Source organism: Sander lucioperca, chromosome 12 (assembly GCF_008315115.2).
Source record: "Sander lucioperca isolate FBNREF2018 chromosome 12, SLUC_FBN_1.2, whole genome shotgun sequence".
NCBI lineage: Eukaryota > Metazoa > Chordata > Actinopteri > Perciformes > Percidae > Sander > Sander lucioperca.
Window position 1 is genome coordinate 31,719,222 of NC_050184.1, and position 21,525 is coordinate 31,740,746.

The 21,525-nt window shown below is 41.7% G+C and overlaps 3 protein-coding genes and 1 long non-coding RNA gene across 5 annotated transcripts in view; 2 read left to right on the plus strand and 2 right to left on the minus strand.

The window, feature by feature from the left end:
• Window positions 1-21,525, plus strand: part of samd10a (sterile alpha motif domain containing 10a) — a 48,726-nt gene that overhangs the window by 9,289 nt on the left and 17,912 nt on the right. The gene's annotated exons all lie outside the window — the stretch shown is intronic.
• Window positions 93-12,055, minus strand: opn7d (opsin 7, group member d). Its single transcript, XM_031290417.2, has 6 exons — window positions 11,758-12,055; window positions 4,048-4,138; window positions 3,328-3,490; window positions 1,862-1,989; window positions 1,382-1,716; window positions 93-1,072 (listed from the first exon to the last, which is right to left on the minus strand). Exons 2-6 carry the CDS (start codon window positions 4,136-4,138, stop codon window positions 593-595), a joined length of 1,197 nt encoding a protein of 398 aa, XP_031146277.1. The 5' UTR covers window positions 11,758-12,055; the 3' UTR covers window positions 93-592.
• Window positions 5,408-20,121, plus strand: LOC118496520. Its single transcript, XR_004899087.1, has 3 exons — window positions 5,408-5,593; window positions 15,671-15,684; window positions 20,111-20,121. It is a non-coding gene; the product is annotated as an uncharacterized LOC118496520 (long non-coding RNA).
• On the minus strand, window positions 16,799-20,666 carry emilin3a (elastin microfibril interfacer 3a). 2 transcript variants are annotated; one of them, XM_031290374.2, is made up of 4 exons: window positions 20,188-20,666; window positions 19,838-19,957; window positions 19,077-19,711; window positions 16,799-18,851 (listed from the first exon to the last, which is right to left on the minus strand). In XM_031290374.2, the coding sequence occupies exons 1-4, from the start codon at window positions 20,337-20,339 to the stop codon at window positions 16,900-16,902; spliced, it is 2,859 nt and encodes a 952-aa protein (XP_031146234.1). In that variant the 5' UTR covers window positions 20,340-20,666; the 3' UTR covers window positions 16,799-16,899. The 2 variants fall into 2 exon arrangements, with proteins under 2 accessions (XP_031146234.1, XP_031146233.1); XM_031290373.2 differs by having other exon boundaries at window positions 19,065-19,711.

Here is a 21,525-nt window from a genome sequence, read left to right on the forward strand (position 1 = left end):
TAGTTAGTCTTGCTATCACAGGAAGGACCATACACAATATCTTCATCTCTTTCTACATCCTCATTTGACATATCTCTTTTTTTTTCTCATAATGTGTTTTGTTTGCACCTGCCAGATATTTAACATGGCTTATCCTGACATTATGCATCAGATGATGAGCTGCTTTGAAATGTCACACATTTGCTTAATTAACCTGGAAGCCAGCAAGGGTTGGATCTGCTCCTGCAAAACCCAGTTTAATAACTGCATATTAGAATGAGACCGGGAACAAGCTGACACAGATGTAGACATCGAAACATTACATGCATACATTTCTGTGGCAAATCTTCTCTGATGAAGTTAATGCTGATTTTGAATCTCACAATGAATTTTTGAATTTCACAATGAAATGGCCATTCATGAGTGACTTTTAGGAAGGATGCCATTGCCCTGCAAGCCTGTGATGTTGCTATTCTATGAAGTCTTGGCGACACACTCTTACTATAACTTGTGCAGGCCCTTTGTTGTTTTGTTGTCCATGCCCAGTATTCTCTCTGTCTTTGTGAGCACCTGTCCGGTCTTGTTTGCTTCATGAAAGGAGGAGGTTATACCACTAGAGAAAATCAGCCTGTGGTTTTGTAGAGAGCTGGCTAACTGTCACCTCTGTGTAGCTGGAACCTGTCAGGATGCAGGCAGTCCTTTGGGGTGCGGTCAAATGACAGGGGGCTGCAGTCTCAGTGCAGTGCTGACACGACCCATAGCTCTCCTGCTGTCCATTTGAGAAATGCATGGAGATGTTGTCCTTGTTGCGCTGCGAGGTCGACCCGAAACGTTCTTTCGGTTCTGACTGGGGACTTCCCCTGTAGATCCTCTGTCGTAACGTAGACGTGTCTCTGTAGAGACACTCGCGGAAGTTTGGCTTACACAGCAGGTAGACCATAGGGTTGTAGATAGTGGAGGACTTGGCCAACACGGCGGCGAGGGCGAATGCATTGGTAGGAACCTGTGTGGCGTCTCCAAAAGCAGCCCACATGGCCACAGCAGCATATGGAGTCCAGGCACCCAGGAAGCCTACACATACTGCTACTGACAGCTAGGGAGAAGAAACACACGCAGACCCTCATACAGAGATACACATAGGACAAAAACATCACATGCAGAACTTTTTTATTAGTTTCATACCAGTGGAAAAGTAAACAAATATCTGTTCCATCCCATTATTAATGATTGCACAGACACACAGATAGCTACGTATGGGACGATTCTACAAAGATAAAGCAAGTAATCAGCAAAGCATTTTTATAACCTTTAAATAATTTACTGTCTCATATCCTGCTCTAATCCTGTCAACTGTTAAACCTGAAGTCAGTCATGCTGAGCTGACACACTCATATCCTCTGACCTTGACAATGAGAGCGTGTGCATTGGTGGTCTTGGTCTGTTGTGACACATGCTGCTGGATGGCCTGGCGTGACCCTCGCACTGTCAGCAGAATGAAAGTGTAGGAGAGGAAGATGATGGTGCAGGGCAGTGCATAGCAAAAGACGAAAAGGCAGACAATGTAAGACAAAGCTGAAAGCTCGTGGTTGGGTGCATGCCAGTCAATGCAGCAGGCTGTGCCGTAAGGTTCAGGACCGTAATGTCCCCACTGTGCCAAGGGCCCTACAGCAAACACAGACGCGTAACACCACACTCCAACGACCAGGAGGCGGGCGTGTGACGAGGAGAACTTGTTACCTGATCAGACAGGAGATACAAAAAGATGCTTTGCAGTTATTTGTGGTAATTTGTTTTCCTTAAACGTCATGCTGTTCAGCTTTGTGATCAAATTTGTTATGGTTGGCAACATCATGCTCGTCAGTTTAGCTTATTATCCCCTCACCATGGCTGGGGAAGCAGACTTTAAGGCAGCACACTAAGGAGAGGGCTGTGAGGTTGGTCAAGCTGCATAGACCAAACAGTACTCCGCACATTGCATAGAGCTGACAGACGATTTCTCCAAACAGCCACCTGTGTAGACAGGAAAGGAAAAGGAACAAAGGCAAATGTGATGGAGACTAAGGCTGCAACTAACAATCATTTTCATTATCAGATAATCTGCTGATTATTTTCCTGATTAATCGATTTATTGTTTGGTCTATACAATATCAGGAAATAGTGACTTACCCTATTTCGCACGGGACTAGAATTACCTGGGGACCTCTAGTCATTAGTAATAATTGCGGAGGTCCTCTGTGATCTTAATCTCGTGTGAATCTGCCATGTCTGTAATTTGTCAAGTAAAAATCCCACCGCAAATTACCTACCATATTTTGCCAAACACAGGTTGTGTGATAATATTAGCCCTGTGCGAATCTGCATATCTGTGATTCATGTTGTATTGGCTGCATTGGCAATTATAAAGGAAAGCCTTGACATCATATGTGGGTGATAATGTCTGTAAATCCAAGGAAAATACAGACTTCCCTTGTCCCTTGACTGTCTGCTCGACCTAATTGCATTTTAACATACTACATTTATACACCAAAACCTACAGTAGGCCTAGCTAGGCTACGTGCAGAACATTGTATGTTATTTCAGAAGTGAAAGAATGGCTTTTGTTGTGGATTTGCTTTACCCTGAGCTCGAGGAGAGACTTCACTCACTCGCTCATCTGCTACAGATCCACTCATAGCCGGCTGATTCGCGCAATTGACTGACTCACGCGAGAACTCACGAGTCATCGAGGACTCATGAGTTTAGTCCCATGGTCTGCGAACTTGCAACGTTTATGACTCTGAGTCTGCGGGTCGGGAAGTTCCTATAACCTGTCTCGGACTGTCTCTCTGCTCACTCAGTCGCTTGGGTTGACTTGTGGAGTTTTCGTTGCCTACGAAATTGTAAGTTATAAAGCTTTTGGCAGCTAAGATGGCTAGGACTAGTAGTAGCTAATGTTGCAAGAGGTTTGTGTGTGGCGCTGTTATCATTTTAGATTGAATGTCATAGGACTCAACTGATCCGAGTTAGTGATACTAAAGACTCGCGATTCATGAGTCAATTTAAAGACTCGGGTGAAAGATCTGAGTGAATCACGACTCAAACAGGTTTAACCCGAACGTTATTGTAGGCCCGTTTTAATATGCAACTTCATTTTATGCAGTATATGTAGTAGGGGGTCCCTGATCTGTCTCTCTTTCAGTTAAGAGGTCCTTGGCTTAAAAAAACGTTGGAGACCCCTGACGTAAATCATGAATTTGTTATTGAAACAGCTGCCAATTACAGTCAACTAATTGTTAACTGAGAAATGAATTTGATGTTTCTGGAGATGGGAGAAATAAAATAGAAAGATAAGAGGGGGATGTGAGATACCTGTGTGTCAAAGATGATGGTATCGCCAATGGGAATAAAGAGAGCGTCATCCCAAGGTCACTGATGGAAAGATTGATGATGAAGAACTCAGCTGGCTTCAGGGTCGACCGCTTGTGATATGCAACAAGCAGCAGAATGCAGTTGCCCATGAGGGACAGTATACCTGTAAAACAAAAAGAGTTGTGCACCTGTAGGGATTTGTCATGCGTAGGCTGTGTACCAAATTGGAATTTGACTTTTTAGGCACCGACTGAATTGCCTCTATAGTATCGAGTATCGAAAAAATGCCTCGTCATTCAATACCAGGTTTCAATACCTAAGGAGTAAATCTCATCAGCGTCAGTGAGCCAATGCAGCATGCTTCTACAGTACCAAGATCTAATAATGCTGGTCACTGGCTGTTTAGCGTTACACGTTGTAGAGGTATACAGAAAACTCTGTTACGCACAGAGACAGGGCTCACATAGTAGGAGCGTAAAAATAAATAAAAGAAGATTTGTGCCGTAGTGTAATGTAATTTCTTGTTATTCAAATTAATTTTATAAAATTTTTATATTATTATTATTTTTTTATATATAAAAAAAAGTATTGTTCAGGAACCGTTATCAAAGTCACGGTATTGTTATTGAACATTTTTTAACGATACCCAGCCCTACTCGTGCATGCATGGAGTCAGCGACCGATCAACACAGTAGAGATTTGCTTGTTCTGTGGACTTACAAAAGACGCTGTAGAGTGAACCCATGAGGATGTCATGCTCCTCGGACATGCTGGAGGCAAACACAGCAGACGTGTCCGAAGCATTTCCCATCTAAAATGCCGTAAACATTAGGACACACACAAGTTAATTGTGAATACTGCAATCATTGAAGAATTCACTCCACTGATGTTGTCGCCCTGGCTGAAAAACACTTTAAAGGGTGCAAATGTTGTTAAGAGTGTCCAAATACAGTAGCAAAAGATATTGCCTCACTGCATGGTTGAAACCATCAACTCTCCAGTTTTTTCTCAATGCATGTAAAATGCTATCTATTGTCTGCAGTGCAAGCTGTGCTTTCTTACTGTCTTTTTTGCACAATACTTACAGCCTAAAGCTGTAGAAATGGATGAAAAGCTTATTTTATTAGAAAATAATCTTGTGTAAAAAAAAAAACGAGGACAATTCATATTAAATAGAAATATACAAAGCAGGCTTGACAGATGGTACGAATTGGAAATACTGTTTCTTTCAGGATTTACAACATAAGTATGAGATGAGAGATTTAGAGCTTGAGAACAAAATGATTAAGATAAACATGCACTCAAATTTGATGGAAAATAGGTGATGCAAGCACACACACATGCAAATGCAATACAGACACAAGAAGTGATTTAAATAGAAACATAATGAGCAGAGGTAAGAGATGTTCATTCTGCCACAAGAGCTGACTGGTGATGAAGAATTTCTGAGAGCTGATAAATTCAGCCTATAGATTGTTAGAAGAATCTTAATAGTATGCTGTCAGCATCAGTTGAACCGCGTCAGAAGTACTCATGCCCAGGGACGGACTGACAATCTGTGCGTTCGGGAAAAGTCCAGAACGGCCATCCAACCGACGGCCGACGACACAAAAAAAAGTCTAATAAAGCGATATTAACAGCCAACAGCAGGGGGCGCCAATACGATCACTTATATGCTACGTGTAAAAGAAAACTGAGGAAGAAGAGTAGGCCTGCTAGGGAGAAAGGTGGATGGGAAAAATTCAAAGAGGAGAGACAGTAGAGTTAATTTCACATCAGCAAGAGGTACTGGTAAGTGTCAGGAGCAGGACACATTATAATAGGCTGCCTTTATCCCTATCTTAGCGAATTGCATAGTCAGCATGGGTGTGCATCATCATTATGAAAATGATCGTGCCTTAGTGCTGTCAAACTTAACGTGTTTAATAATTTCTGTTAGGTTAATTTGAAACATTAACGCGTTAGAAATTAATCGCGGGTTGACCGTGATTTCACTTCATTATGTGAGAGGTTGTATTAAGGTCACTTTTGCTGCTAGGATGAAGACTTTGGTATTGATTTAAACGGAAAAAACATCAGGGATGCATTGGTACCACTCTAAACGTGCTAACAAACAGGGAAGGGGGCTAAATAATTCACCATATTAAACCAAAAGTTTAACCAAAAAATCCTAGCTTGCACTTTCTGTCTGTCTTCCATCAGAGTGCAGTTTTTCCTTGTCTTTCATATTTGCGTTTACTATTGTGGAACTGGCAAAGACCTGGTGGTTTTTTATATATATATTTTTGAATAGTTATAAGTTGTAGTATATAGTAACTAACACTCTCAGTGTAGTTTTGGTATAGGCCTACAATATATCTAATCCCCATGTTCAGGTACAGCAAGTAGCCTACTTTATCTCTGAAAGTGTGTCAGTAGTACTGTTTTATAATTACAAGTTTGTGTAATTTGGGGTTTCTGTAGCCAGTGACATTTCATTATTTGTATTTTATTTTCAATGCAGATGTAATGGCATTGTAATTTTTTTGTTTTTATTTGAAGGCTGAGGCTTCATTAATAAACACAACCCCAATTATCATCATTGGTTTTGAGATGTTACTTTCTGTGAATACCTTGTCTGATAGGCTGCAGTATTGTGGCATAGTATCAGGACATCCTGGCAAGTGTCTGTCGCGCACGGCTAGGGGCGAATGGCCGGATGATGGGTCTATTTGGGAGAAAGTCCAGGGCTGTTTTTTAGCCCCAGACCATCCCTGCTCATGCCCTTTGTTATGAGCCAGACACAAAACCAAGGCAATCAGTATCTTCTTGGCCAGCTATCTGTAAACAGGAGCATGTAGGGACGAGTGTAGTGCAGTACCTGGAGTGCTATCAAAAGTAATGCAGAGGCGAACTTAGGCAATCACACAGGATAAACAACAAGGCCTCATTACGATGCCAGTCAGCATGCGAGTCAATGACAAAATGTCCAGACAGTCTGAGCGGACGCGACTCTGCAGAGTAAGTAGTTATGACCAGTTTTAGTGCCACTCAATCCAAGAACTCCACTGTCATGTCAGCACAACGAAAGATTCTGTTATCAAGAAAACATATTCATTATCACATTTGCTTAAGCCCAGGACACTCAGTTGCCAGTTTATTAGGTACACCTAGATACAACTAATGCAGTTGAATACAACAATCTGCAATAATAACATAATCATAATTTATTACATTTTGGAGACTATAGTTTGTTATGCTGTTGCACTCAGTTGTTGTTTCTGGTATTTAGTCTACCCTTTTTGATATAAATGGGGTGGACAAAATTATAGAAACACCTGTAAGTATAGTCTGGATAATCGCCAGATGTTTCGGCGCCGCCAGATGTTCCGGCGATGCGGGTTGCCGTTGTCCTACTCGGTTATCTACAGGAAGCAACAACAAACTTCAACCTACATGCTGAAAATGTCAAGTTTAGAATTTGGATCGTGCAATAAGGCAGACCTGCTTGGTTCTCTCGGGGAATGATTGTAAAGATTTACAAATATTATGTTAACAGCATTTACTCTCTAACTGGGATGTTGTAGGACAGATTGGCGGGGGTTGCCATGGAAAAAATACATGGTAAGCGCAAAATACCACTAGTGTACCATTGTTTAACCATGTATACAGCTAATTTAAATAGCTCACGTTACTGTATTGTATAGGGGTGGTACGGTTCATGAAAAAACATCCGAAGCGCTCAGTTCGCTTGTCTCGGTTCGGAGCGTGTGTGCGTCGCACGGTTCGTCCGTACACTGTTAAGACAAGCGAACTGTGCACTAACCCCTTACTGCCGTAGTGCCCACTTTCGACACCTATGTTAAAACACTTACTGGAAACAACGAGGGGGATGAGCGTGACGAACGCAACACATGGCAGCTGATTGGACGAACGCGTCACATGGTTCTTGCTGCTCCCGAATTTCAAAACAGACTCTAATGGCATCTTGTTCTGAATACGATCTCGTATTTTACGAAAATAGTTCACCGAAAAGTGTTTCTGAAAACATTTTAAGCGAGAAATAGGCCATACAGTTGCTGAATCTGTCTGTTTTTTTTGATCGACAAAGGTCAGTTTAAAAGATTTTCATCAGATTTTGAGAGGTGGCGAGCCGACCGCTCCTCAGGTGGAGTGCTGCTGCTGCAGGTCACGTCACATGCAGAAATGTGGCAGAGATGAGGAAGGCTGCCCGGAGTTGGAGGATGCGCCAGCGTCGTATATAGTGTGGTGTGTGGGAACATTTTGGATTTCATGTTACCTATGATGACAGTGGAAATAAAACAATAGATAGAACTGCCACTGTGTGCATGTATTGTGCAACATGCATGCAATATGCTAATTTTAGCTATATATCATATGCTGAAGTATATTTCTGGAGTGTTAAAGATTAAAAGAAAAAATAACAAGAACCGTACAGAACCGAAAACTGTGACCCTAAAACCGTGATACGAACCGAACCATGGATTTTGTGAACCGTACCACCCCTAGTATTGTAAGAACAGTTCCTTCTCGAGACCATTATGCAAAGCCATCGTCTCCGGAGTTTAGTTTTTTTTCCTCTTATCCTGGACAATGTATGTGTGGTATAGCCAGAACTTACTCCGCAGCGATGTGGAGATACGTCTGACTACTGTCAGTATAACGTTATACAATTAAACAACACCACAAACTGCAGCCTCCAAATAATCAACTGAGTTCATAGCAATAGCATATTCTCTATACCTAAATATCAATGTCAGTAACTATTTTACTCAATAGCACAGTCAATGCCTCCTCATCAGCCCTATTTGTGTCTGTCACAACAGACGATACAATTTGGAAGACAATTTGTGGGTGCAGCATGTTTCCTGCGGGATACCTGTCCTACAAGTTCAGCTTCAGAATTAAACTTCACATGCTATACTGCATAATCTGGGCAAAATATCTTTTATCTCATGCAAGCTCTTGGACAGAAACCGTCTCGCCTGGAAGATTTAAAGCTTGCATTAATCAAAACAACTTTTGCACAGATCAGAGTGTGCGGATGCTTCTCTCTCAAGTGTGCTCGTCTTTAACCTCCAGCGCCTCCACCAAGCCTGCGTGAGCAGTATTTCGCCAGATTATTTAAAAAATGCATTATTTAGAAAGCACTTGACTTGAATCAGTATTGTTTAATTTAACAAATGAACGCCTTGAAGAACACAGACACTGAGCTGAGCTGAACTCTGAAAGTATCTGAGCATGTTTATGTAACCAGAGGAACAAAACCAAGACGACCCTTAGCCATGTGAGTGTGAAAGCTAGAGGGAGGAGGTAAGTCGAAAGAGAGCTTAACCAGCAGAACTGTGCCTTTGGTCCACTGTGACAGATTGAGTATTTTGAGACTGGCTGAGCTGTGGCACTACTGTTATCATGTCACTGAGCCTGGCTGAATAACTCTTCTGTTCTGTTCAGCTGTGATTAATTGAACGCCTGTGAGACAGGAACAGGGACATTGACCTCCAGAGGAGATGGAGGGGGTAAAGCATATACTGCCTGCTGACCTGGCTTATGTACTCCATTGTTTTATTTTCACCTCATCCCCCTCTACCCTGACCCATTTGCCCTTGCTTTCTGTCTCTGTGGAGCTATTTTGACTGTGTAATTTACGGAGGAAGAAATTTAAATTGATCTATCTGCAGTTTCTCTGCAGCATGTCATCAAAATTGTGAGATGTGATGCCACGGAAACTAAGACTGTCACTCATAACATTTAAATGGATGTGGTCAGAGGAAATAAGCAGCCATTATGAGCAAAAAATCCATAATAATCTTTCAGCATATTGTAATTCAAGTGGTCAGAGAGAGACTTCTGCATCTCCTCCTTGGCTCTGTTTTCAGGCTTCAGAATATGTATCCTTCACGGGAGATTTAGGCCAATAACAGGTCATTTTAGAGAGCGAGCGTTCCTATTTGCTGTTCTGTGCATGCATTGCCAGTGCGAAAGAGAGGAGAGAGGGATAGCAGCAGGAAGAGGTCTCACTCTACTTGAAATAAAAAAAAAAGTCCTACCCACTGCAGCTTTAACAGCTGACAGGCATTTTAAGATGTCCCCATGCGTGAGCTCATGAGTGGTGGCTGCCAGTGGGCTAGCTCAATGTCTGACCTGTGTTTAAATCTGACCCTTATGAAACCTTAAGCATATAACTCCTTTTTTTCTGTTAAAAACATGCTAGCAAAGTCTTAAGATTAGTCTAGCTACAAATTGAAGTGTATGTAGAACATGTTTCAATTACCTTTAATATTGTTTGCTTATTTTACTTAGCTCTGTTTGTTTGCAACATGCAGCTCTTTTGACAAAGTGAAGAAAAAAGTGTAAAAGCTTGTTTTGTAGTACAGTTAGATATACATTTCCACATTAGCGGTAATGATGATTTTTTTTTTTATCTATTAATCTGCCGATTTTCTCTATTAGTGGTTAAGTCTCTAAAATTTCAGAAAATAGTGAAACATTCTTATCACAATTTTCCAGAGCACAAAGTCACATCTTGAGATTGCTTGTTTTGTCCAACCAAATGTCCAAAACTCTAAGAGATTTGATTTACTATCACAAATGACAAAGAAAAACAGCAAATCTTTACTTTATTTTAGCGGAAACCAGCAAATGGGGGGCATTTTTGCTTGGAAAATGACTGAAACGATTAACAAAATAGTTGCGGCTTAATTTTCTTTCGATCGGCTAATTGACTAATCATTGCAGCTGTACTCCAGATTTTTGTGTGCAAAGCAAACTATTTGTATCACAAATATGTTTAAGTATATGTTAATATGTTGTGATTCGTTGTATTGTGCATTATTTCAAAGCAACAGACACACAGTGTGCTGTGCAACACATCCCCGGAGGGCCATGTGCGACCTTTGGTGAGATTGAAGTGCACTGTATTCCCCCTCATTGTGTGTAACTGCCTCCTTGTTTGAGAGTGACTGACAGTGACAAGTGAATGCCACACAGTCACAGTACAATATTTACACCGTGGTTTAGCAGCATGACGAAGAGTGGTTGGAGGCAACTCTTTCAAACGTTGCAGGACATGCAGTGACATATCTTATGTAATGACCGTGGAGAATGATCACATGATAAATGTCGAAAAGTTCAGGTAAAACTGAATTATTCGAGCCCGCACATAGTTCACTCACATTTTTGTTTTGTTTTCTTGCTTTTCTTGTACAATATTATTTAGCATGTAAATAAACAATTTACAATATCAACTTTAAAGTAGAGAGGAGGATTTAAATGTTTTTTTGCGTTGTTTTTTTTAGCCAGTGGGATAGGAGCAAGTAAAATAAAAATGGAGGATAAAGGAGGATTTCATCATAGGACAGTGTTGGCACTGATGTGGTTTCAGAGATGGCGGACTCTTATCTATCCAACTGGTACAGCGATAATTTGTCATTAACGTTCTTATGCAAAGAGATACAAACATATATTTTCATAACCTGCTCAATAACTCTGAGTCTCTGATCTCCATGCCTATCAGAAGGAAAGCAGCCGCAAAGAATGCAAAATAAATAAGTTGTATCATCATTCTTCTACCACAACTGCTTCCCCTTCATGACACAAACATATTACATAAGTCTGATTAAGTGTGGGAAAGCAAACACCTTTGTGCCAGTGATGGGTAATTGTCTTGCCTTTGACAGCTGTTTTTCATTTATTTGTCTCCAGTTTGAAGGTTATTCACTTTGTTATATCATGTTGTATCCAACAGAAAGACATCGTACTCTGGCATTGTGATCGATCACTGTCAACACAGATTACCTTCTGATGTGAAGCTAGAGTCACAAACCAATGAATCGTCCTTCACATAGCTGTGCAGGTAATAAGAATAGGCAGTTTGTGCATTCCGACACGCATGTCCATCAAAATACTGTGTGGCAAGCAGCCTGAGATCAAGTCGACAGGATGTCTTAAATACAGTCAGTATTGCAACAACTACAACTTTGACTAAAAGATAAAGAAAAGCAGTCCTTTTTTTTATTATTACAGAGGGATGATCAGTGACCTCATCGCTAATCCTGCCAGATATCCCACAAATTAGCTGTGATGTCTGTCTTCATTTAATCAGCATTAAAGCCAGCACAATCCGTTTTCACTTCCTTGAGATGGTATTCAAACCTTGCCTGGATGTCCATCAGAAAACACCTCTTTAACACAACCAGATGTTATCATCATCAGTGAGAATAAACACTACCAGACCTTTGCACAGAAAATAAAAGTAAAAAATAAATATGTTTTTGAGAGTGATGTCAGCTGCAAGCAACCATTCAAAATAACATCAGCCAAATTTGGAAGATGAAACATATGCGTCATCATTAACAATCTCGCTTTTTGTCTAATATTCTTTGCATTACCCTGGAAACAGAAAAGACACTCGACCGCTGGGCTTCTTACCTTCCATGGAGGAATGGCTTGTCCTCAGTTAAACTCATGGAGGCCAGGTGGAGAGCAGGACACAGGGAAGAGGAGACAGACAAGGAGACAGTGAGGAGGCACAGACAGACAGACAGACAGAGAGAGAGAGGAGCAATGGAAGGGTCCGGTTAAGGTATTCTCCTCCTCCTCCTCTTCAATGACACATACTTGCACACATCCAGCCAGCCACATTAGCACTCTCTCATACAGAATATGCACTCATCGTCATTGTGGAGATGCACCAAGCCCCACTGGTGTAGAATGAAAAGCCCACAGTGACAGCGAGAGAGAGAGAGAGAGAGAGAGAGAGAGAGAGAGAGAGAGAGAGAGAAAGAGAGAGAGAGAGAGAGAGAGAGAGAGAGAGAGAGAGAGAGAATGAATACTGGCAAGCTCTGAGTGTCACTGATGATTTAAAGTACAACTCCCCACCACATTTCCTCTATCCGTCGCTGCTTTCCCACCATACTAAACACTTTTTTTTTTACACATATGAATCATATATTTGAATTGGTCACAGTGTTTCCCCTAAGCAAATACAAATATGGGACTTCGATTTTGGAAATCTTCTAAATTGAGGGAGTAAAAATGCTTGATTTTGAGTCAGTAGTCAGAGTTGTCCTTAATTGAAATTTGTGTCAATGTTTTTTTTCCTGCAAGCCAAAATCAAAGAATAAAGTAATTTCGTGGGATTTTTACATTTATAAGGGACTAAGGTAACATGTTTATACTTCCTGTGAATATAATCAAAGTAATTTTCATATATATGTATGTATGTATGGGTGTATATATATATATATATATATATATATATATATATATATAAAAAACGCTGTTGTAACAATGTCAAGATAGATTTTGATCTTATTTAACATTTGAATGATTTTCTCTCTGCATATAAAATAGAGAATGTTAATATTGCAGGATGTGCCTGTGAAGCTATAATATAAGACCTAAAAGTCAGAACTTCTTATCGTGTGACTACGATATTAAACAGCTTTTGACCTGGGCGCCTGGTTAGCTCACCTGGTAGAGCGGGCGCCCATAGAGGTTTACTCCTCGCAGCTGTGGCTGCGGGTTCGACTCCGACCTGCGGCCCTTTGCTGCATGTCATTCCCCCTCTCTATCCACTTTCAAATCTAAGCTGTCCTATAGAAATAAAGGCCTAAAATGCCCCAAAAATAATCTTAAAAAATAAACAGCTTTTGACCATCTTTCATCATGGTCCCAATTTTTCACCGTGAATAACTGGAGCTGCATGAATAGTTTATGATTGTATTCAGTGAATGCCAATTGCTGCTGGTAATGAATGATTATGTTGGTATGCATTGAGAATAACAAAACGTTTGATGCATAATTTGCAACTGGAACGAGATTACTTACAGTAGGTGATTGTGCCTTCAGACAGCTTTCCAGCCAACCAGAACCTAGCCGGGCCATTCACAGGCGTGTATCCCATACGTGGTGGGTCTCAGACAATGACTGACAACATGCACTTTACGCAAAATACTGGATGGCGATATTTTTGGCTTGCGCACCCTCAAGAATCTAAAATGAATGTGACAGACACTTAACAGACACTGTACTGTTCACACAGTAAAAGCAGTCCTAGTAGGGAGCATTCCAACTACACCTGAAGCACTGTGTCATCCTACTTGTGTCATCCTACTTGTGTCATCCTACTTTCGCACGCACCCATGCAGTTTTTCTGAAGTAGTGCTGCTCCCAGACTAACAGTCATGGAAAGCTGCTTAAGGGAGTGTGGGTTCACTTGCTAAGCCGTGCCGAGGCTGCAGGGCTATCAGAAAGCTGTAAAGAGCAGTGCTGTCATATTAATACCTCGGTGCAGGGTGCTGGTCCTTCTCAGGCCGCTCACTCTGACACGTTAAAAAGAACTTAATGTCTCAGTCAGTGGTCTGCTGTAGTGCGAAGGAGTACAGTAGGCAGGAAATGATCAGAACCAAAGGAAATTATGAGAGCTCATGTTGAACGTGAGTGCAATCACTTTCCCTCAGATCATAAAGACATGGTGAATGTCAATATGTTAATTCATGTTTCACCGTCAGTTTTGTCCAGACTGAAATATCTCAACATCTACTGGATGGCTTGCAGTGGTCTAGAAGGTACTCCGATCTTTCAGTAAAAGCAGCAATACTTACTATTATTATTATAATAATTATAACTAATTCTTTTTTTTTTTTTACTATTTCTTATACTTTATGTATATTTTCTCCCATGTCTACTTAATGTGTATTTGTGTTATTCTGATGTGTGTAAAAAAAAAAAAATCTTTCGAGCTGCTGTAGCACAAGAATTTCCCCAGTGTGGGATTAATAAAATCTATCTTATCTTATCTTCTCAATACTACAGTGTAAACATACTCTGTTACAAGTAAAAGTCCTGCATTCAAAATCGTGCTTCAATTCGTCCTCCAGCTGCAAAAATACTTTTCATACCAGTAATTGTCTTTGCTTGTTTTTATAAGGGAGTGACATCGTTTTAAGAGTTTCAAAGGAGAACAGAAAAGAGTGGTACATTTGATTTAACTAAAACCAATTGAAAATGAATTGCTTGCGCATACTGTACATAGGTTTGCTAATTTAGATTTTCTTACTCACTTAAAGGAGATGAACTCGCTATTCAGCACATAAATATACCAGTAAACTAATATTTGCTATGTAAAGATATAGTGGAGTAACGACATTTCCTGAGCTTAGAATGAAGTCACTCTCCCTCTGTGTGTGTTGAGTTTCTCTGTTCTTTCTTTCGATAGCCGGTCCGGCCACGCATGCACGTGAGTACCTTGTTGGTCTGTATCAGATGTACATCCATCCGATATACATATGATAAATTATTAAGTCCAGAGATGTACAGTACTTATGTGTACCTTTGTGCACTTCCTACTCTTAAAATCTTAATGTTTATGGAAGATCTTCACTCCATAGGCATAAATTAATTTCCCACTCTGCTATCCTACTTTCTCTTAATTTACCCTTCATTTTGAGGAGTGAGTGTCACAGCAAAGACATAAGGAAGTGTTTCGACAAGGACTCAGTATTTCATCTTCTTGACACAACATAAGACTAGTTAAGGAAATAGGTGCTACATTAACATTACAGTATCCCTTTTAAATCATTCATGATGCTAAATTTCACAATGTTTTGTAAGCGTAGTACAACTTTTTACCTTGTTTTGTATAGAGGACAAAAGCTCCAGTACAGCTTTACACGTTACTGCTTCTTAAAAAATGTCAACTCCTGGGGCTTATTACTGAGAAGCTCTGAGTCCTTAATTTGAAGTAACCCTCTCCTGGGCTTTCTCATGTGTGAGCCAAATTTAATCCACCCTGTCTGCAGTCTGACAATCACTATAATGAGGACACAACCTCTTCTCTCACCTTAAGCATCTACAGAGGACATTATATAGGATGATTCATGTTTTAGACCACTGCAGCCCTCTGTTTACTCAAATATCCTTTGTCCTCTGTCTTTGTGCCAGCTTTGCCTCTTGAGATTTGGCTGCATGCCTTGGCCAGTGACAGTTTGAGATTTGTGCAGGGAGCATAACTCCGAATTGGATGAGCAGCGAAGAGAATCTAGAGTCAGAGGAGACAAATTCACCAGAGCCCTCCAACTGCCCTTTCTGTCCAAGTGTCAACTTGGAAACAAACAAGATTAATGAGTTGCTGTCTGAGCTTATGTGAGGTGTGAACATAATGGAGGCATAGGAGGAATACCGAAAAGAAATGAGAAGACCCAAATAATGATAGAGATAGAACGGAAAAGTAGTGAGGCAATGTGGTGTAGCAGAGAGAGAACACTTTATTTGTCTTTGTATGGGTTTGTAGACAGTACCGTTATATGTTTATCTTTACACTTTAAGAAGTAGTTTGTAGGTTGTGTGTGAAAAGTTGCTTCTGGAAGTAGTGGACTATATCTGTGTGTGTGTGTGTGTGTGTGTGTGTGTGTCAGTTATTATTTACCACATTTCTTGGTTAAGGGTTAAAACGTTTTCACACAGCAGTGGGCTTATCTCCCACACAGCTGTCGTTTGTCTATAGGGCAACTGGAACCAACAGGCGAGGGTTATAAGCAAGGTCACCTATCGCTCTATTGTAACGTCCAATGAGAACTGTGTTCAGAAAGCTGGGCAGAGAGAGAGAGAGAGAGAGAATATCAAATAGGCTAGGCTGCACTGAAGTCCTGTATCACTTTGGAAAAAATGATAATTTGTAATTTTCCTCTGGCAGCAAATCCCAGCTGTCACCGTGAACTTAATTTTTGGACGGGAGACCATAATTTATACACTGCATGAACATGGCTTTAGTCAAGTCAAGTCTCCCTAGTCTCCAGCCGTCAACAGTAGTAATGCTTCTCTATTGCCCTCTTGTGGTTTCCCCACTTCTCTGCATCACCACTTCTCACCTCTAAAGTGAAACATGACTAGTTTTAAATTTAGGGTGAGACCAGACCTTAATATATATATTTTTTTATGTATCTAACACCTCTTGTGTGACACATCTGTTAACCAAGAAAACACAAATAGTCAAGAAACGTGTTTATTGAATTGTCGGTATTGATAAACCTTGAAATTAAACTATATAGTTTGAAATGCTTACATTTTATGCAAGAGTACAATCAAAATAGAAAGGGAGGCTCAAGAACTGAAATCATATAAAAACATATTTTGTATACTTCTAGTCTAGACATAAGAAAAATCAGTACAAAAACTTAAACATGTAAACATTGGTAAACAACCGTTACATACAATCATTTCTATGTAAGCTCTACAGAAACAATACAGTAACACGTGCAGTTTGCTGTTTTTCTCTTCCTCAATCTCTGATGCTCTAAATAATGGTCCATTAAAACAAAGATTTAATTTTAGCACCTTCATGATTCAATTTCACGTTTCTGTGTTATTAGTACAGTTGGAATTAGCTGCCATTTTTGTTTTCATTTTATAATGTAAGCCAACTAAACCCATTATTTCAGTGCAGGTTCAAAACCATTGTATTTTACAATTCAAATAATAAGATGGGGTTTTAGTGGACCCCTACTAAACCTGCAGAGTATTTCCCCTCTTTCATTCATTTTTTTGAAAGTATTGTCCATATGAACTAAACTAATTCAAAGTGAAGGTGTCCCCTCGTCTCAGCTGTGGCTCCAGCTCTAAACTCTGTTGTGTTGGCTCTACCTGGGAAGTGCAGTTTCTGAGTCCGCCTCTCAGCTCAGACAGCTGCTGAGCATGGCTGGAGAGAGTCCCATTGACTTGCACGAGAAACCCATTTGATTGTCTCTCCAGCTCCTCCCTGATTTTCTCCAGGTCCTCTGCCAAGTTATTCAGGCCCTTACACTGGTCCTCCACGCTGGCAACACGCCCTCCAACCTCAGTTACCTCTTTCTGGACCCCCATAGCTGTGCTCCGGCAGCCCCGGACCTCCTCGGCTAGCCGTCTCTTCATCTCCTGCAGCTCACCTTTAACTCGGATCAGTCTGCGCTCACCTGCCCCGAGCATGGAAGCCTGATGCCCAACCAGCTGCACCACACCCTTTATCTGCTGGGCCAGACGAGCCTCTCTTTCATGCCAGGAGCTGTTGGCTTGACCCACCTGGTGGACCATTGTCCCCAGAGAATCCTGGAGGCCTTGGAGGGTGTGGTTGACTGAGCGAACATTGAACTTGAGGATTGTGAGCTCTCCCTGGATGGGATAATCTCCCTCTGCTTGTTTCTGCTGGTCCCTGAGGGTCAGACGCCTCAGAATGTTCTGCAGTGTTACGTTGAGGCTATTTAATTGGTCACTTTGCATGTTTAGTGCCTCCTTCACATTCTGCTCCTCTGCCAGGTTAGCACTTGGCACAGCAGAGTCTCCCAGGATAGCAGATGGGTTTTGAGGTGAGGAACAGGAAGAGGAGCAGAGAATCTCAAGGTTGCTCAGGTGCTTCTGCACTCTGTCCACATCCACTTCTAGTCTCCCTCGGAGGGATTCCAGCTCTGTCTCCAGAGTGGGAACAGCATGACCCTCCAGCAGTGCAGGGGCTGTGACATTACCCAGCTCCTCTAAAGCCGTCAGTAAACGGCCTTCCAGAGCCCTCATTTTACCCTCCATTCTGGCCTCCATGCCCTGTTCTGTCTCAGTTGAGTCTGTGACACCCCTCCTTCTCCCAGAGTCATCGCTTTTAATCTGCCCAGTCAGGTTAAGCTTGGCCTCTACATACCCCAGACGCCCCTCCAGCATTCCCTCTATGTGGTCCTTGTGTCCACCCAGCTCCACTCTCAGGTGCCCCTGGGACTGGTTGAGGCTTGCCACTGATGTTTCCAGCATGTGCACCCTTTCAACCAGTCTACCAGAGCAGCTCTCTGTAGCCTTTAAACCATGGATCTGTGCCTGGAGGTTTCTCAGCTCTGTTCTTAAGTGTGTGTTACTTACCTCGAGAGCATCCTCCATCTGCTCCTGCCTCTCACTTTGCTCCCTCTGACACTGACGACCCAAATGCCCAGCTTTCTCCTCACATCGGCCCTCTGCACTCTCTACACTTTCCTCGAACCCACCAAGAATTTCTGTCCTGGCTGCACTCAGCTTGGCATCCATCAAGTTCTCCATAGCTTTCTGGGCATTTTCCCCAAGATTGCCATTGGAGTCTGATACCACCCCTGATCTATTCAACGTCTTTTTCAGTGCTTCATCATGTCCCGTCACTGTTGCTTTGAGTTCCTGTAGCTCTGCTGTCTTGGCTTGCAGCTCTGTCCTGAGCTCCTCGACCCTTCCATTCAGTTCTGTAAGGCCTGGAAACACGTGTCTGCCATCTAGACCCTCTGTCTCAAGGTCTCCCCCAGGAATCTCTACAAACCCTACAGTGGATGGACCAGAGGCTACAATTGGAGCAGGAACAGGACCAGGGGCAGCAGAGAGCAGAGCTGACAGCATCCTGTTGGCGTCCTCTCTCAGTGAGGCTCGTAGACTATCTTCCAGTCCATTCACAGTTCCCCTCAGGATCTCCAGACCCTGGTTTAGACGTCGCACATCCTCCTCCATTCGATATATTCGCTCCTCTGTCTCGCTGTCTAGAGCTGGGCCTAAAGAGAGAGAGGAAAGTTGTTAACATTGGGACAAACCTAATACACTGTGCTTTGTGCTTTGGTGTTATTGCAGTTTCAATTCAGTTCAAAATAGTGATAAATGTGACTCTAAAAAGTGTGACTATGCTCCGTTTTGTCGCTACCCAGTGTGAACACACTACATAGTCAAACCCAGTTAGAATTAGTATTTAGTTTGGAATTAGGACATACCTATGGTCTCACCCTGGGGCTGGTCACCACCAGAGGGAGGATGATGGATTCCCTCTGGTATATGTTCCTCAGGTCCTTGGCTATGCTCATGCTCATGTTCTTGGTCATGCTCTGTGTGATGTGGTTCCTGGTGCTCTGTGTGATGTGGTTCCTGGTGTTCTGTGTGATGTGGTTCCTGGTGTTCGGTTTGATGTGGTTCCTGGTGCTCTGTGTGATGTGGTTCCTGGTGCTCTGGCATTGGCTCTGGCTCTGGCTCAGACGGATAAGGCTCGAAGGAGGTGTCTGGGTAGGAGGAGGTCCTCGGAGGCCCAAAGTGGCCCATTGGGTAAGAGTTAAAACTGCCGGTGGAAGGTCCTTTGGGTTGACTCCATGGATTGGCCTTCACAACAGTGTTAATAAGTGGACCCTTGAACATGGGACCCTTGAACATGGGACCTTTGTACTGTGGACCCTTGAACTGTGGCCCCTTTAATTGTAGGCCTTTCATTGGTGGGCCCTTGAATGGTGGCATCATTTTCATAGGGTGTTGGTAAACTGGATGTCCCTCCATACAGCCATAACCAGAATACCCGGGGCAACAACGCCATTCCAGCTCTGTGACGGTTTTATGTGCCACCTTGTAGATTGGTTTGTACATCAGACGATACCTGAGGGGAACAACCAACCATCAGTCAGAAACGTACACTTGACTGCGGAATTTTGTACCCTGAAGTCATATGAATTTATTTATTTTTTAAATATCAACTTGACATAGTAAGAGCTTGTTTACTCACTGAAGAGTTGGACATTTTTGACCCCAGGAACACTTGTTGTACTCAGCTTTGACATATGGGGCTGCCCCATCCTGCAGGGTGAAGGACACTGTCTTTTCAACCACATAGGCACAGTGGTTCCTTTGAGAGAGGAGATAAAAGATGACAGGATAGAGGTGGGACACATAAATATGATTTTCTAGTTGGCTTTAAAAATACAAGTTTTTGTCACTCAAAGCTAAATGTAAATTAAGATCTTAAGTGATGTAGACTTGATTCTTCACAGAGAGAGAGAGAGACAGAGAGAGAGAGAGAGAGAGAGAGAGAGAGAGAGAGAGAGAGAGAGAGAGAGAGAGAGAGAGAAAACTTACTTGTGTCTACTGGTGGGTTTCCCTTGGTCATGGTGTTGACTGTACCCAGATTTATACTGGTTAAACTGGAGTGGTCTGTAGAACTTGGTTTCGACCAGTGCCAAAAATAGAGTCACGAACACAAAAGGACTCACAGCCATCACAAAATGCATCCTTGAATATCCACGTGTTAAAAGTAAAAAGCTTAGTTAAAGGAGTCTTCAAACTGAGGTAAAGGTTAAAAAGTATTCCTCTGTCAAGGGCAAGTAATACCCTAAATATTCGACTCCATCCACTTGAAATGGAAATTATTCAAGTGTCAGGCCTCTGACAAAACAATATATCTCAAAACACACAAACTCAGAAAAAAGGCTACAAAATTGACATCAGAAAAAGAGGTCTCTGCAGTACAACCTTTTTTTTTTTGTTGCTGTTCTATAAAGCAGAATGTCACCCTGTGAATGTTGAGCTGCTGCTGGCTGTGGGTGTGATGGACTCTGTTAGAGTAACAACAGTCCACTGTGAGTTTGGTGGACTACAGACGCCATTAATAGGGCCCCACTGGCACCATCTGCATATCTCCTCCCTCTTTACCTCCTCAAAGTAACACCAGAGTGACGCTGGAGGAGGGAAGAGAGCCCTCGCCTTCACAGTTAGTGTTATTCCTTTGGTATTCTGTAGTACTCAACTTTATAGAAAATCCAGTTTTCCTTATACATCTAGTTTGAAGGCTGCTTTCTGCCAATCAGGGCAGAGGCTGAATTCCCATGAGCTATTTTCCCATGGTGACATCACAGCAAACCAGAGGGGAAATAGCACATCACATCCAGAGTGTACAACACCAGGCCTTGTCCCAAAATAGGCAGTTTTTCTTTTTAACATTTTAGGGTAATAGCGGAAATAAATAATAATCCAAGATGACAGGTGGATGTAGTCAGCAATTATTTATTTGTTCTTTAGAGTATGAAGAAGACTTGGCCTGTATTGTTTATAGTTTAATTTTACTACTTTACTACTATTGTATATACTGCCAGGTAGTTTAATCTATAATAATACATCATAGTTAATAAGTTATTATCTAAATCTGTAACTTAAAGCTGTCAAATAAATGTAGTCGAGTAAAAAGTACCATATTTTCCTCCAAAATGTAGTGGAGTAGAACTATAAAGTAGCATGAAATGGAAGTGAAGTAAGTACAAGTACCCCAACATTGTACTTGAGTAAATGCACTTACTGTAGTTAGATTCCACAACTTCTATGGTGAAATCTTCAAATGTCAAAAAGCTAATTTGAGTAGAACCAGAGAATGTTTGGTCTTGTGGCTTGATAAAGGATATACACGATTAATCAATAATCAAA